Below are 17,264 nucleotides of genomic sequence, written 5' to 3'. Positions count from 1 at the left end.
AAACCCTAGAAAAAGAATAAAAAATCTACACCAAAAGCAGTAGAAGATAGGAAATAATTAAAATCAGAGCTGAAATCAATGAAATTGAAACAAAAGAAACAATTTAAAATATTGACAAAACAAAAAGTTGGTTCTTTGAAAAAGTAAATTGACAGACCCTTAGCCATGTTAATAAAGAGAAGGCGAGAGAGAGTTCAAATTACTAACACATGTGATAAAAAGGAAATATCACACTACAGAAATACAGAAGATAATTAGAAATTATTTTGAAAACTTTTAAAATAGAAAATATTGAAGGCATCGACAAGTTTTTAGAGTCATATGATTTGCCCAAATTGAATCAGGATGATATACACAATTTAAACAGATCAATTTCAAGCAATGAAATAGAAGATACCATCAGAAGCCTACCAACCAAGAAAAGCCCAGGACCAGATGGATACACAGCCAAGTTCGACAAGACCTTTAAAGAAAAATAAATACCAGTTCTCTCCAATCATTTTGACTAATAAAATATGTACAGATGTATTTACATGTATATCTCACTTTTCCTCCTTTCTCCACTCTTTTTCCCATCTCTGTCTCTTTCTCCATGCTAATGTCAGTGGTGGCATGCTTATAATTCAAATTCCAATTGCTCGTGGATAGTTTATAAAGCATTTTATTTTTGTATATGAATGTTGTAGCCTATAACCATAATATTATTACTTATTAATACCAGTATTTTTATCAGTACTAGTGATTTTCTACATAGGTGGACATGTCATCTGTGAACAAAAATAGTTTTATGTCTCCCTTCCCAAACTAGAAACCTCTTACTTCCTTTTTGTATCTTTTTGCATTGACTTTCACTTCAGTGTTACATAGGAATGTTAAAAAGGACATCCTTGCTTGTCCTCAATCCTAGAGGGAAAGTATCAAGTTTCTCATCATTCTGTAGGTTATTTGTATGTGTTCTTTATTAAATTATGGAAACACCCCTGCAGAGAGTTTTTTTTTAAATCATCAATAGGTTTTGTGTTTTATGAAATACTTTTCCTGCATTCCTATTATAGTTTGGATATTAGGTCACTTCCTAAAAGCTCATGTTAGGCAATACAGGAATATTCAGAGGTGAAATGGTTGAATTATGAGAGCTGTAACCTAACCAATGGATTAATCCATTTGGTGGATTAATAATTTGAATGGACAACTAGGTGGTAATTGTAGGCAGGTAGGACATGCCTGGAGGAAGTAGGTCACTGTGGGTATGTCCTTAGACTATACCCCTAGCTCCTCCCCACACTTCTTCCTGGCTGCATTGAGCAGAGTAACTTTCCTTTCCACGTGATTCTCTTACCTCAGACCCAGAGCAGTGGAGTCAAGACTATCATGGATTGAACCTCTGAAACTATTAGCCCAAAATAAACTCCTTTATGTTGTTCTTGTCAGGTATTTTGGTCACAGCAATGAAAAGCTGATTGACATACTGCATTATCATTTTTCATTCTTAACCTGTTGATATGATTAATTGTATTAATTCATTTTAAATGTGAACCAGCCTTGAATACCTAGAAAAAAAATCCTACTTTCTTATGCTGTTTAATTCTTTTAAAAGAATTTGATTTGCTAATATTTTATTAAGGATTTTGCATCTGTATTAATGGGAACAGTTAGTGTGTTTCTTGTAATGTCTGTATGGATTTGGTATCCGGTAATGCTGACCTCATAGAGTAAGCTGGGAAGTACTCCTCCTGGAATAGATTATATAGAACTGGTATCATTTGGTAGAATTCATCAGTGAAATTGAATTCCGAGTGGAACTTTCTATTCTTGGATATTATTATTTTATTTATTTAGTCAGTGTAGGCCTATTTAGATTAATTTTTTCTTATGTGGAATAGAAGACCTTTGACAGGTTGGTTCTGAGAACTGGTGTAATTCATATAAGTTAATTAAATGTGTGGGCATAGAATTTTCCATAATATTCCTGTACATCTAATTCTTGTGATATTTTATCTCTAAGATTAGTAATTTATGTCTTCTCCCTTCTTCTTAGTTAGCCTAGTTAAAGGTGTATTACTTTGCTTAATATATAATATATATCTTATCATGTTGTTGTTAGGCTCATACATATTAAGGACATGTAAGTTGTTTCTTCTTGGATAACTAACTCTTTATCTCAATATATAATTACCCTCTTTATTTCTCTGAAATCTACTTTGTCTGAAACTCATAGTGGTACTCCAAGCTTCTTTTGACTGGAATTAGCATAATATATTTTCTCCATCCCTTTATTTTTACCTCTATATGTCTTCATGTTTGAAGTGGCTTCTTGTAGACAAGATGTAGTTGAATCTTGTTTTTTATTCCACTCTGGAAGTTTGTTCAAGTATTTTTTTAGTTGTAGTTGACACAATATCTTTATTTTATTTATTTTTATGTGGTGCTGAACCTAGGGTCTCCTACATGCTAAGCGAGCGCTCTACCACTAAGCCACAACCCCAGCCCCTGGAAGCTTTTTAATTAGTATATTTTAACTTTTTTAATTGATGTATTGTAATTTATTATTTAGTCTGTTTGCATTTAAGGTAATTATTGATATAGCTGGTCTTTCAGAACAACCTGATCCCAGTATATGAGAACTAGTCCAAGGTTCTGTGAGATTGAAAAAAGAGGCAGAGAGATCCAGGATTATACAAAGTGCAATTTATTGGGAACTTACTGACCGAAAGCATGGTCCTAGGCATGGCAAGACTAACTGGATCCCTGGTATATGAGTCAGAAGTAGATATATTATTTTGGTCAAGGTAAAAGTGACTTCATTTAGGTTGGAATGTACCTGCTTTATCTCAAGCCAATATGAAAAAGAGGCACATTCCTAGCACCAGAGTCCTGTAAAATCTCCACATACCATTCTATTGTCCATATATAGTATTCCAGGAAACTATACAGGAAAAACAGTTACTCAGGGATGGTCATGGTGGTTATGACTCAAGATGGCTATAATCATGTCAGCTGAATCCATACAGATGGGTTAATATATTCCATATTTGTGACTATTTCTATTTTTTTACTTTGTTGCTCTTTTACTCTTCATTTGTTTTTCTGCACTGTCCTTTCATAACGATTTCTTTCTTACCATGTCAATTGTAACTTTTTCCAGCGGTTGCTCCAGAGTTTGCAGTATGTATTTACAAGTTCATTATTAAGTAATACTAAATATCCCTTCATGGTTAGTGCTGGGGTTTATATCAAGAGTATTCCCAATTCTTTCTCATCTGTTTAATATTGTCATTCATTTCACTTTTCAGTAAGCTATGATCACCAAATATACTGTGCTGTTAATATTTGTTAGATAAATTAATAACATGAAAGAAAATATATCACTTATTTTTTAGACATGTTTGAATTTTTTTTTCCTTTTTCCTGAAGCTGGCAACAAATTCCCTCATTTTTTTTTTTCTGAGAAATTTTTTACACCTCTACTTTTGAAGGATAATTCACTAAATACAGAATTCTAGATGAGTGGTTTTATTCTTTTAAAACTTTAATCTTTTCTTCATTGCATGATTTCTGAAGAGAAAGTTGATATAATTTTATCCTTGTTCATCTATATGTAAGGTTTTCTAAACCCCATCCCAGCTTATTTTAAGATATTTTTCTTTAATGATTCTGCAGTTTGAATGTGATATTCATAGGTGCAGTTTGTTTGTTTTTAATTGATCCTGCTTGGTGTTTTCTGAGCCTCATATTTATAGTTTGGTGTCTGTCATCAATTTTGGAAAATTCTCAGGCATTCTTATTTCAAATATTCCTTTCTCTTTTCTCCTCTGGTATTTGTATTACATGGATATTCACCTTTTGTAATTGTTCTGCAGTTGGTGGTATTCTATCCTTTTCATTTATTTTTTCCTTTTTTATTCAGTTTTGTAAATTTATATTGTGACATCTTTAATTCTATACTTGGTCATGTCTAACCTATTGATTAGGCCATTAAAGGCATTCTTCATTTCAGTTACAGGGTTTTTGTTTTCTAGCCTTTTCTTTTGATTTTTTTCTTAGAATGTTTTACCTCTTGGCTTTCATTACTCATTTGCTTTTGAATGTTGCCCACTTTTTCCATTGAAGTTCTTAGCATATTAATTATACTTGTATTTTGAATTCCCAAACTGATCATTCCAAAATCTCTGCCATATCTGAGTTTGGTTCTGATAGTTTCTTTGTGTCTCCAGGCTGTATTTTTTACCTTTTAGCATGTTTTTTAATTTTTTGTAGAAAGCCAGATATCATGTATCTGGAAAAAAACTATCTGAAGTGGATAAGCTTTTAGTGTGAGGTTTTATATTTATCTGGCTAGTAGTCGAGCTACGTTTACTATTCACGGTAGCTGTGGACTCAGATGCTAATATCTCCTCTAATGACCTTGTTTTTGTCTTCCTTGTTGTATATAGACTTTCTTGGAGACTCCTTAAATAGGCAATTCTTGTAGCTGTAATTCCTTGTCATTATCCATCAGTCCTATTGGTGTGATGGTGTGATGTAGTGGGAAGGGGAGTATTTCATGTTACTGTGATTAGTTTTTAGGCTTTTAGTGAGCCTAAATTGGATATTTCCTTTCCTTCAGATTGGTTAGGCTTTGGTAAAAACTCCAATAGGTTAAGCTGTAGTTTCCCTTAAGGGCAAACATTGTTAAGAACAGAATTCTGTTGATTATAAATTGAGTTAATATATGAAAATTCTCTAGAACTAAAAGAGATGTTTTATTATAATGATAGTAATTAATGATAGTAATGATCACAAATAGCAATCAAAAGAAATATGAAAATAAATTAGTTTTAAATGTTTAATTCATTTCTACATTTCTGTTATGATACATAGAAATATTCAGAGTCTTAAATGATTTTCATTATCTACTTCAAGATAATATACAATGTGAAACATACAAAACTCTGAATGGGAGAAAGATATTGTTCTAGCAGTAGTATATGCCTAGCATAATTTCTTCTGGCCCTGTTCTTCAGGTAAAAATTAGCCATAACATCTAATATTGTTTAATAACTAAAATATATTTCCCTGTGTTTATCACTCTCAAAGATAATTTTTCTGTCCAGGAAATTGTATTCAACTCACTGGAAAGTGTACAGTGAAATAATGACAAAACTGACCAAAGAAAGAATAATATCTCTTTTCCTGTCATGTACTATTTAGGTAGTATGTATTAATGAAATGTTTGATGGATCTAAGGCCTATGTGTTTCCAAAGTAATATGCAAGCCATGAGATGAATAGAGGTGTCCAAGTAGGTTAATAGTGTTTATATACCCTTTTCTAGGTATTTGATCTCTCAGACTATTATCTTACAAACTGGTAAAGTTATAGATAAAGGCAGAACCTAAGTACTATTCACTGTTTTGCATATTAAAAATGGTAAAATATGATATTCACAAACCTCAACATTTACCTTAACATTGAGATTGTGACAGTGGATGGTAGCCTCACTTACTATCTAGCTAAGTGATTATTTCCTACAGCAGTCTGTGAGCTCTCAAGTACAGTACTTTATATTATTAAATTCATTCTTTCAATTAAGCATTTATTTTGTGCTTTTTATGTGCATGGGATAGTGGTAGTTGCTGATGCAACAAAGAAGAATTCAATCATTGAGGAGTAAAGCATATGGAAAGAACAGACTCTGAATCCTCGTCCCTGCCATAATCTTAATAACTTGAGATGAAGATAGGTCCTATCAGGTAATACTTTGTGTCCTATTGATAGATAACTAAGCATATCGCATAGAATGAAAAATAGCAAAAACCTTATTGGCAATGCAGTGACAGAAGCCTTCTTTTGCAAATTCTAACCCAGGTTCTTATAAAGGTTATGGTGATGGTATCCCTGTTTTCAAGCCTAAATGAGAAATTTCAAGAGCAGCATAGTATAAAGTGTCAAATCTCACTACAATGTATTGTCTTCTTAAGGCTATAACAAGCCAAAAGTTAATTCTCACCATGTCAGACATCTCCTTGCCCTTTCCATGCTCTGTTAAGGTTTCCTACCTTTTGCTTCATAGTTCTTTTTCTCCATTATGGATATCCCCTGCTCTTGCCTAGTTAAACCAGAAAGGGTAAATCAGTCATTTTTTTAGTAACATCTTTACAGTATTTGACTCAGTTACACCACCAGAAAATTGTAAAGTATCAGCTCTCTTTCTAGAGATGTCACATAACCCAGAAGAAAGGGAGAGTGAGGCAACTTATGCCAAATCAGTAATAGCAGCTGTGACTTTGCACATAAGGCCATGTCTCACATCCCAACTTCTTTTGATCACAGTGGAAACAGGCAGCTGGGAGAAAAACATGCATTCTGCAGTCTGAGGAGGCAGCAAGATTTAGAGAGTGATGATAGATGTTGCTAGTACTTTGTAGGTTGCTGTAGGTTACATACTAGGGAAAGTTGCTACTGCATTCCCTGTTTTGTAGGCTAAGATGTTTGTCTATTTTATCAGCAATTGTATAGCACTGAAGTACCATGCTATGCTAATTAAGTTGTCTTCTTTCATATGCCATGAAATCCTTATCTGGTTTTTTTTTATTTTTTCTTCAGCATAACTCTGTGCTTCATTTTCTTCTCTCATGGTATAGCCATATTTTCTAGTTATTTAGTTATAATTGTTATGTTAGTATTGATCTTTATCCTACAACCAGGAAACCCAAATTAGACTTTCCTGATTTAACATAATTAGGTGATAAACTTAGCAGAAAAATTACAATATTACAAATTAAATATTACAAATATTCAAACCCAACACGAAAATTCTCATTCCTAACTCTCCAACTATGTTCATCGTAGAGGCAGCTATAAAATTCCCCCAAAGCAAAGGGGAATCCAGCATGCTACCTGACAGCTCTAAGCTGTGAGACACTGATGGCATACCTTGCTTACTTTTTTGCCTCTTTCAGGAATTCTTAGGGAATAAAAGTCTGTTAGCTTTAAGAGTCATTCCCCCTGGCTGTTTCTTGTTAGGAAATATGACTTATAGTGAAGGGAATAAGAGAAACAGGAGAGTGAAACTGCTTTTTTATAAGGGAATATGAGAAAGGGAGGTTGGAAAATGACCACAGGGAGCCCAAACAAACCTCTTTTCTTTTGATACTGTCCAGCCTGCTTTATCCTAAACTATATAACTTACTAAAATATTTTTACATATTTTCCATTACTATTCTTTTAGTCCTCAATCCAGAGTTAAGTCTGTCAGAATATCATTGAAGTCAGTGAACCATAAGTCTAGTTACCTTTGCAAGGCATTTCTCTTGGTGGTAAAACCAGCAAGCACCTCACAAGAAAGCTGCCCAGTCTCAGACTGTTTTGCATATTAAGAATGTTGCTAACACTGCACTCTTTCATGATTGAATTTAGATTTTTTCACTCAATTAGTTGAAGGCTTCAGACTAGCAGTAATAATAGTTTTTTGAGTTGTTGATTAAATAGAGCAGTGAAAGAATTCATATGGCAGGTGAATTCTAACCCAGGTTTTTAAGGTTCATGAACAGATCTTTATCACCTGTAGTGGGGGAAAAACAAAAAGAAGGTAGCCCAGATGTTTGCTTTCTAATAGTGTACCTTCTATATTTTAAATGAGAACAGATCTCTCATTAAATAAGGATATTAATATTTATGTGGTCATTGTAGAAATACCAAGGAACAGATCTCATATTTCTGGGTATTTTTAATGACCACCTTTTATATCCAAGTAAGATCAGAAAAGCTCCCTGTCTCCCATACCACCAGAGATTTCATCATAGCTACTTAGATTTTAGTTTCTATCTTCCTTTACTTTTGCCTTCTTTATCAAGTCTTTGATATTCTCTAAGAATTAAATAAGTCAGATTTGGCAACATTCTCTTAAAATGTAAATTCCAGAAGTCTGAAAGTCTTTGTAAGTGTAAATTAAACTTAAGAATCCTTTGCTGTCATGTGAGCAGAGAATATTATTGATTTAGGCAACCAACAGTTAACTCTGTTTTAGGATAGAACAGTTTGGGTCAAGTCACGGTAGTGACAACAGCATTCAGAACTTTTCAAATAGCCAGAAATCCCTACTCTTCTATTTGATCATTTGTTGAATATTTGGAAAAGATAAAAGCTGCTCATTGTTTTATTGCCTGTGATATAAACACCATGAATAAAATTTGGGAGGAGTAAAATATTCACTGAAATGGGAGACTGTCATATTTTTCAGAAAATATATTTTGGCAATTAATCTATTCCTGGACCAAATTATAGCTAGCTTCTTGAGAATTGTTCAGAAGAATTGACCCAAAATAAAAGAAATAACATTTTTTTGAGAATTAACTTCACATCATATATTGTACTCAGCTTTCTAAGTGATCTCACTTCATCCTTAAAATAACTTGATAAGTAAGGTATTATTAATCCCATTTTACAGATAAAGAAATTAAGCTGATGTAGAATATAACTTATTCATGGTCACACAACTGTTAAGTAATTTAAAAAAAATTGAACATCAGTTTTTGTGATTCCAGAGTCCATGCTCTTAATCATTGCATGCCACAGTCAAGGCACTGCATAAATCAGCATTTACCTTAGTATATTTTGCCTAATGTCTCTCCCTTCTCCATTCTCCAAAAGGCAATAATTCTCAGCAATTTTCAGTCCTTGGAATAGTTATTGAATATGCTGGCATCGAGCAACTATAACCATTCCAAACAACTTATAGGCACAGAATGTAAAACTTTATTCTGCCCCTCTCTGCCCATGAGGTTAGTGAGAGAATCCTATTTAAAGAGGTTTAGAATGCAGGCAACTATTCTAGCTCAGAATTGCCAAAAAGTTGCTTAAAAATCCTTTTCAAGTAAAATTTATATTCCCAGGAAATGATGTCTTTTCAGAGATTTTTCTCAACCCTCTTTCAGACCTTTTTGCCTTGACCATTCTGAGCTTTATGAGTTCTGACTTCAGAAAAGTTCCCCTTCATAAGTTCTGCTTCTCCCTGAAGTCAGAGGGCTAACAGTTGTTAACTAAAGAAGATGGTAAATAAAGAAGAATTGCGTGGACTGGCACCCCAAATCCTTCCACTCTTGAAACATTTTCTTCACATCAAGCATAGGTCTTTCTCTTGGATACGTAGTCTAGGATAGACAACCCTAATTCACCAATCCCAGGGAAACTTTCTCTGTCTTCTCTTAGGAGTAATGACTAAATAATCCTTTTAAATGGAGTTATGAATTGGCTAGAAGGGAAGAGAGCTTCTGTAGAGATGTTTGCTCACAACTGTGCAGATCCTCCCTGTCAAAGATCTGTGCTCCTGGTAGAGGACTGAGGAAAGAGAGGAAAAGAGGGGAAAGGGAAGATGTTGGTTAAAAAGGTACAAAATTTCAATTAGACTGAAAGAATAAGTGAAAGAACGAAAAAGGCTCGTTGTCGGAGAAAATGCCTGTTTATTGAGGAACAGCTCTGCATATTTATAGAGCCGGGGGTGGTTTGACAGTTACGACAGTTTAATAGTTGAACAGTTGACAGTTAGCTGGGGTGCTTTCTGATTGGTGGGTAAGGATCATGTGAGCCAGCAGGGCTCACCATTGGACAGCAGGATCATGTGAGCCAGCAGGGCTCACCATTCTTGGAGGATGGGGAAGTTAGTCTTTGGAGCCGGAGCGACTCCCAACAATAAGTTTTAGTTATTTGTTGCCTTGCATGGTGACCGCAGTTAATAATAATGTAGTTACCCCTCAGTATTCACGGGGGATTAGCCCTAGGAACCCTAAAATACCAAAATCCATGGGTGTTCAAGTCCCTTATATAAAATTTCATGGTATTTGCATACAACAACCTACACACATTCTCCCATGCACTTTAAATCGTTTCTTGATTACTTATAATTAACACAGTATAAATGCCATGTACATAGTACCCAGTTGTTAAAGTATAATGTTTATGGAATAAAATAGTTTTTTAAATAAGTCTGCACATGTTCAGTATAGATGCAGGTTTTTTTCTTTCTTTCCACTTATTTATTTTTGCAGTGCTAGTAATCAGACCCAGGACTTTGCAAACACTTAACCATTGAACTATATGTCCAGCCCATTTTCAAATATTTTTCATCCACAGTTGGTTGAATACAAGGATGTGCAACCCACAGATACAAAAAATTGATTGTATTATATATTTTAAATTGCTAAAATAATCTACTTTTTACATTCTTCCCACAAAATAAAATAAGTTGTTGAAGTTATAGATAATTTAATTTATTCTGACTAAATCTACAACATATACATTGATCAAAACATTATATTGTGCCTCACAATACACAGTTATTGTCAAAGGAAAATAATTTTTTTAAATGTAGGCTTCAGAAAGTAGAATATAGTATAAGTAATGGATTAACACTAGCATGTGATCCTGGCCCTTTTATTAGCTATATTACGTTTGAGAAGTTTACTTAACCTCTTAGTCTTTTCCTGTGCAAAATGAAAAAGTTTAAATAAGTCGGTGTTTACCAAACTCTGAAACCTACTATAGATTCCTAGAGATGATTGGAGGTGGCAGATGAGATCATTTTAGACAGTGTCCTGATAAAACATTAAACATTGAATCACATGTGAGAAAATTATTCCTTCTTTTTAGTCTTTCTGATTGTGTCAAAGAGAAAGAGTCAATTTAGTATGAAAATATATTTAATAGCTCTTTAACACTGGATAATTGTTCAGTGATAGGAGCAGGGGGAGTTAACTGTGAATCCTTCACTCCTTCAGGAGTTTCTACAAAAATCAAATTTTATTCCTTAGAAGGGAAAAAATGCAAAAGTGCTTTTTCACTCTGTTTATTTCTTTTCTCTGTTTATCCACTTGGAAGGCAAGTAGTATGTTATCCAACCTAGTGAGTTTGGGAAGAAGAACTAAATGTGAGGCACAGCCCTTTCTAGCTTCTTTCATAACTGAGGCCCATACTTCGCCTCCACCATGCAGTAGGCTTTGGTGACAAACGCCGCTTAGCACAGAGTGGAAACTATCATTAGCAAACCCATGATGCCGTAAATCCAAACCACAAAATCACATTCTGACATTCATTCTTATTGGCTGTCAAGATAATATTTTGATTCCTATCTCTTATTTCTCTTTGTTTCTCATTTGGTTTCAAATTCACAGGAGATGTAAAGAGAAAACAGTTATCACCTTTAAAACCTCACTAGTTTTTTTTTTTTTTTAAGCTCACTAATAATCTTTTTAACAGAAATCTGGCTTGAGCTCAGAGCCCTTCATCAATAGTATCCATATAAAATTTAGTAACATGTTTAACATCTATAAAATAGATTCGTCTAACTTTTAAAAGGTCTGTTAAAGTTTTTGAAATATTGAATATGATATGGTAGAAACCATAAAAGTGGTACACAAATTACTAAATTTTAGAAAACATTGAATAAGATTATTTCTAGGATCTCTTCCAGATTAAAAGTCTTTTGAATGTGTATTCAAACAGAATTTAAAAATGTTATATAGTAAAAAAAAAAAGGATCTTCTCTACTTAGCATGTGCTGTTATTTTCCTTTCTTTTGAAATATACTATTATTGAGAAAACTAAACTTTCACTCTAGGCCGTTTTTATATTTATAAATGTGAACACTTTTTGATATTTTATTAGGCAATTGAGTACTGACATATTTTTGATAACATATTTTGATAGTGTATTTCTTGGTGATGGTCTTATTTATTTATTTTTACTAAAAGCAGTCTAGTGTGGGTAAGGGTTTTGAACTAGAAATCCTGAATACTTTTATTTAGAGGGCAAGAAGTGTGTTGTCACTGTATATTCTCACTAGTACAATACTTGGCACATAGTAGTATTCAACAAATATTTGAACAAGTAATGAAGGAATAAACAAAGAATCAACAAAAATAAACTGAATTCTGCTAATGATAAACTCTGCTTCACATGAAGTAAGCATGTTGGCAGGAGTATCAGATCAGTGGTCTATAGTGAAGTGGGGAACTCTGTGTTCTGTAGATTTCAGATGTTAAAACATTCTTAGCTTTAGGGTTGGTGGAGACTATCTGTTACTTGAAAGATTGGTAGGTCAGATATAAAAGTTAAGGGAAATGTCTATTAAAGTCATAAGATAGTCCAAGAAAACTTTGGTCTCCACCTACAACATTCTATCTCTCCACAATCACAGTGTTGGGTTATTTGTTTTCTTATTAATTTTTTGAGTTCTTTGTATACTCTGGATATTAGGGCTCTATCTGAAGTGTGAGGAGTAAAAATTTGTTCCCAGGATGTAGGCTCTCTATTTACCTCTCTTATTGTTTCTCTTGCTGAGAAAAAACTTTTTAGTTTGAGTAAGTCCCATTTGTTGATTCTTGTTTTTACCTCTTGTGCTATGGGTATCCTATTAAGGAATTTGGAGCCCAACCCCACAATATGTAGATTGGAGCCAACTTTTTCTTCTATCAGATGCAAAGTCTCTGATTTGATATCAAGCTCCTTGATCCATTTTGAGTTAACTTTTGTGCATGGCAAGAGAAAGGGATTCAGATTCATTTTGTTGCATATGGATTTCCAGTTTTCCCAGCACCATTTGTTGAAGATGCTATCCTTTCTCCATTGCATGCTTTTAGCCCCTTTGTCAAATATAAGATAGTTGTAATTTTGTGGATTGGTCTCTGTGTCCTCTATTCTGTACCATTGGTCCACCCGCCTGTTTTGGTACCAGTACCATGCTGTTTTTGTTACTATTGCTCTGTAATTACTGCGTAATTTAAAATGCAGCTCAGTCTTTCTCCTTGCACTCTTAATTATACTTCTTCTTCTAATAAAGGGGCCCAATTCTTTCTTTGCTGGCACCCTAGATGAACTACAACTCTGATGGTAAATTTTCATTACCATTTATTCATGCAACAAATGTCACATATTAAGGATTCTGTTCTAAGAATCTTGAGATGAGTTTTACATATAAGAGACAGAGTATTAACCAAAAGTTTTTAATTCTTAGTTATACACAGCCGACTTTATAATAACCATATATTAACTATATTCCCAGATCACTTAATTTATTTTATGTATATATACATGGGGGACGGGGGAGATAAATAGAAACAGATTATTTCATACTGGTGAATACAATTTAAACATTTTCTAGGTTTATTCTCTACAAGTATATTTTTTCTTTAATGGTCCAGTGATCACAATCTAATTTTTTTTTACACAATGATAACATCTTAACTAGAGTTAATTTTTATATGTTCAGGGTAATATTTTCTGTTATTGAAAATTTAACTCAGTACATATTCAGTTGGTGAAATCTCTCTACCTGGTAACTCTTTGTCTTCTAGTTATTACTATGTTTTTGTAGTACTAAAAATTGAACCCAGGGTCTCAACTGAGATACATCCCCAGCTCTTTTTGTTTGATTTGGTACCAGAGATTGAACCCAGAGGCACTTAACTACTGAGCCACATCCCCAGCCCTTTTATTTTATATATTGAGACAGGTTCTAAGTTGCTTAGGGTCTCATTAAGTTGCTAAAGCCATCTTTGAACTTAGTTCTTTACCTCAGCCTCCCAAGATGCTGGGATTATGGGTGCTTGCCACCATGCCTGGCTTTATTTATTTATTTATTTATTTATTTTTAAGTTTTGAGATAGGGTCTCACTAAGTTGCTTAAGGCTAACATAAAACTTGTGATCTTTCTGACTCAGCCTCTCAAGTACTTGGGATTATAGGTCTTTAATATGTAAACCATAGGGTTTCTGGCTATTACATTGTGGTTTATTCTTATTACATTATAAATTTGATAGAACAGCAATAACAGTTATGTATTAGCTTTGTATTGCTATGTCAAAATTTCTAGAAAAGATTGAAACGTCGTGATAGAAGCACATGGTAGAGGAAAGCTACTGCTCATCTCATGGCAGCCAGTAAACAGAGAGAGACAGAGACAAAGGGAAAGGAAAGAGAAGCAGAAGACAAGATACAGTCCCAAAGGGCATGCCCATAAGGACTCTTCCTCTAGATCCTACCTCCTAACTTTCTATTACCTCCAGTAATCCATTCAGCCATGATTCTATCAAGGGGTTAATTTGTTCACAAGGTTAGCACCCTCATGATCCAATCACTTCCCCCAAAAAATCACCTCTGAACATTGCATGTATTGGGACTGAGCCTTCAACACATGAGACTTTGGGGAACATTCCAGATTCAAACTATTGTAAGTGATGATGTATAGAAAACAGATTTAAGAGTAATCATTGTATATAAAAATTAGCATCCAAACTGAACTTTAAATTAATATCCAGGTAAACAAGCAACACAGATTGTTATTGTCACAGGTCTATTGTGGCCAAGAAATAAAGACTTTAAAATTATCTAATTTTTTTTCTCTACATTCTACATTCATCAAACAAACTCTTCTCAAGTTCAAGAGTCAAATAGACCACAACACAATAATTTTGGGTGACTTTAACACACCTCTTTCATCATTAGATAGAGCTTCCAAGCAAAAGCAGAACAAAGAAACTATTGAACTCAATAATATAATCAATAACTTAGACTTAACTGACATATATAATTCCAACCTTCAACGAGAGAATGAATATACTTTCTCCCCACAGCATGGATCTTTCTAATTTGTTTCTAACACATCTGAACATTAAATTGAAAGCTTCTATTTGCCACTAAAGCTCTGGATTCCTCCAGAGACCCTACTTATAGACAAACAAGGGGACCCTTCTTCCTTCTTCTATTGACATAGTACATTGTAAAGCCCTAGGCAGCAATCTCCCTGGCCAAGGCCACACTGAAGATAACACTGGTTTAACATTATAATCTTTAGATATTCCCAGAGTGCTCTGTCATGAAAGTCATGCAAGAGCCATTTGCTATAATGACAAGCTGGAAGTTTTGAGTAACTCTGATTGAAAAATAACTGTAACAGAAAAACAGAACTTTGACAGTTGGCTGTGTCCATTCTCTGATATCTAGAATATCAGACATCTACTTAGAGTGCTGATACCATTCTTACCTGGGGTTTGAGGTAATAATATGATAGCATGCTAGAAATTTTCAGAAAAGGTCATGTATTTAAGAAGCAGACCAACCTATGTGTGAAATTTCTCTCTGTCCCTTTTGTTCGGGGAGCTTAGGTAAGTTATTTAATCACCTCATAACTGAAAACTATAATTCTTCTTGAGCGTTGCTATGAAAATGAAAGTACCCCAAGTGAGTTATTGTAGTAGGGTAGATAAATGAGGAATATAGTGTGGTGATGATATGTTTTGATATTCTGTCAGGTGAAGTGAAGGACAGAGTTGTTCAAGTGGTGGAGCTCCCCATTGTAGACAGTCTTCATCCGCGTCCTCCTTATTTACCCTTGGCTGTACCAGAAGACCTTGCAGATCGACTCGTAAGAGTCCATGGTGATCCTGCAGTGTGGTGGGTGTCTCAATTTGTCAAATATTTGATCCGCCCACAACCTTGGTTGGAAAAGGAAATAGAAGAGGCCACCAAGAAGCTTGGCTTCAAACATCCAGTTATTGGGTAAGAATCTGATTTTTTTCCCCTCAAACAGTGATATATAATAGTGATACATAATATTTTTACCTTCTGCTTTGATCTTTACAATTCAGAGTTTAGTTTTCATTGCCCCACCAAAAACAGGTTTCACAGTTCATGTTAGGGCACAGGGAGAATATTCTTCCTTTGTTCACTTAGAACATTAGTAAAAATTGCTTAGTAGTGCTTTATAATGCGTCTCTTTTTTCCACTCTTAATATTACAGATCTCTTTGTTTTTATTTTCATATTTCCCACTTCACATCTTCCTTCATGTTTTAGCTTTTATAGAGAAATTATTAACCCCTATTCAAAATGTTAGCATAAAAGAAGATACGTAGTGAAATCATAATATTATTAGATAGTGTTTCATCTCTTGAAACTTTTTATTAAAAATCAGTGGAATCATTAACATCATCTCTATAGAGCACACTGAACAATTCCAATTTCCTAAGAGAAGCATTGAGGGAAGAATAGTAGAATCAATTGGACACTATTACCCTGTGTGCATATATAACTTTACGACCAGTGTGATTCTACATCATGTACAACCAGAACAATAAGAAGTTATATTTATGTATGATGTGTTAAAGTACATTCTATTATCATGTATAACTAATTAGAACAAATAAAAAATAATAATAATAATATATAAGAATGTGGGAAGGAAAAGATGACAGAATAGATGTTTCTGTGATCTTCTCCACATGTGGTCTATAACATGGCATGCAAAGAAAAGAATGGGAAGTCATAAAGATGGCAGAGTAACATCAGTGAAACAAATCTCCACACCCCATAATAGAGTTGGCCTTTGGCTTGGCCTGAGGCATGCCCAAGACTTCAACTTCAGGGAAACAAATCTACCGTTTTCCTTCTTCTACATAGGGATAGTGATTTATCAATGGGTGGCTCTAAAGGGCAGATTTAAGGAGCCTTAATTATGAAAACAAAATATGATTGTTATTCTTATTTCCACTAAAATTACTTTGGAAACATTAAGATAGAAGACTATGGAAATCAGTGCAGATTGATATAAATATGTATAGCCAATTTTACTGTTTTGGGCCTTTTTATAAGTGGTATGGATGAGATCTGTATCTGCTCACATTTGATAAGTGAAAAACAGAAAAGAAACACAACAAAAGGGCTGGAATGACTCCATGAAACTAAAATAGTAAAAATCCTTAAAAAGTTTTCCTCCTACTTCCTACAGGAAAAGTCCATGTAGTCTGTGTTTTCCTTAGACAACTTTAAATTCTATAAACTGGCAGTTACAATACAAGATTAAATGAAGAAAAGAAAAAAATGGCTTCAGAATGTGACAAGCACTATCTTTAATATTCTATAATAACAACTGTGACTCTTCATCATTTTAGTCTCAAAAACCCTAAGATTTAAATTCTTTGGTTTTTTTGTTTTGTTTTTTCCTGGATAGCTGGTGAGTATGTTGCTGCCTAATGTAAAGTATAACTCTGAAATCTTTCAGTTATTCCTGATACACCAACTACTTTCTCTATATTAAAGTATTCTTCAAAAGCTTTACTTATTTTCTAATTTCTCTTATATTGTTTACCATGCAAATATATTAAAACATGTGAGAGTTTTTTTAATATTTGTTTTTTCTAATTATGAAAATAAAGAAAAGTCAGTTTAAATTTTTACAATGCCATTATAAATTATATAAATTGAGTACACCAAAAGCACCAAGTTAATCAATACA

General features: G+C 33.8%; 1 protein-coding gene across 3 annotated transcripts in view; it reads left to right on the top strand.

Moving 5' to 3' along the window:
• Fut8 (fucosyltransferase 8) overlaps positions 1-17,264 on the top strand; it is a 316,775-nt gene that overhangs the window by 278,708 nt on the left and 20,803 nt on the right. For all 3 annotated transcript variants that reach the window (XM_076848320.2, XM_076848323.2, XM_076848321.2), the window contains one exon: positions 15,284-15,530. In XM_076848320.2, the coding sequence (XP_076704435.1) occupies positions 15,284-15,530 (247 nt within the window). The remainder of the gene's footprint in view (positions 1-15,283; positions 15,531-17,264) is intronic.

This window comes from Callospermophilus lateralis, chromosome 3 (assembly GCF_048772815.1).
Source record: "Callospermophilus lateralis isolate mCalLat2 chromosome 3, mCalLat2.hap1, whole genome shotgun sequence".
NCBI classification, from domain to species: Eukaryota; Metazoa; Chordata; class Mammalia; order Rodentia; family Sciuridae; genus Callospermophilus; species Callospermophilus lateralis.
This window is presented reverse-complemented; position numbering and strand designations above follow the sequence as displayed.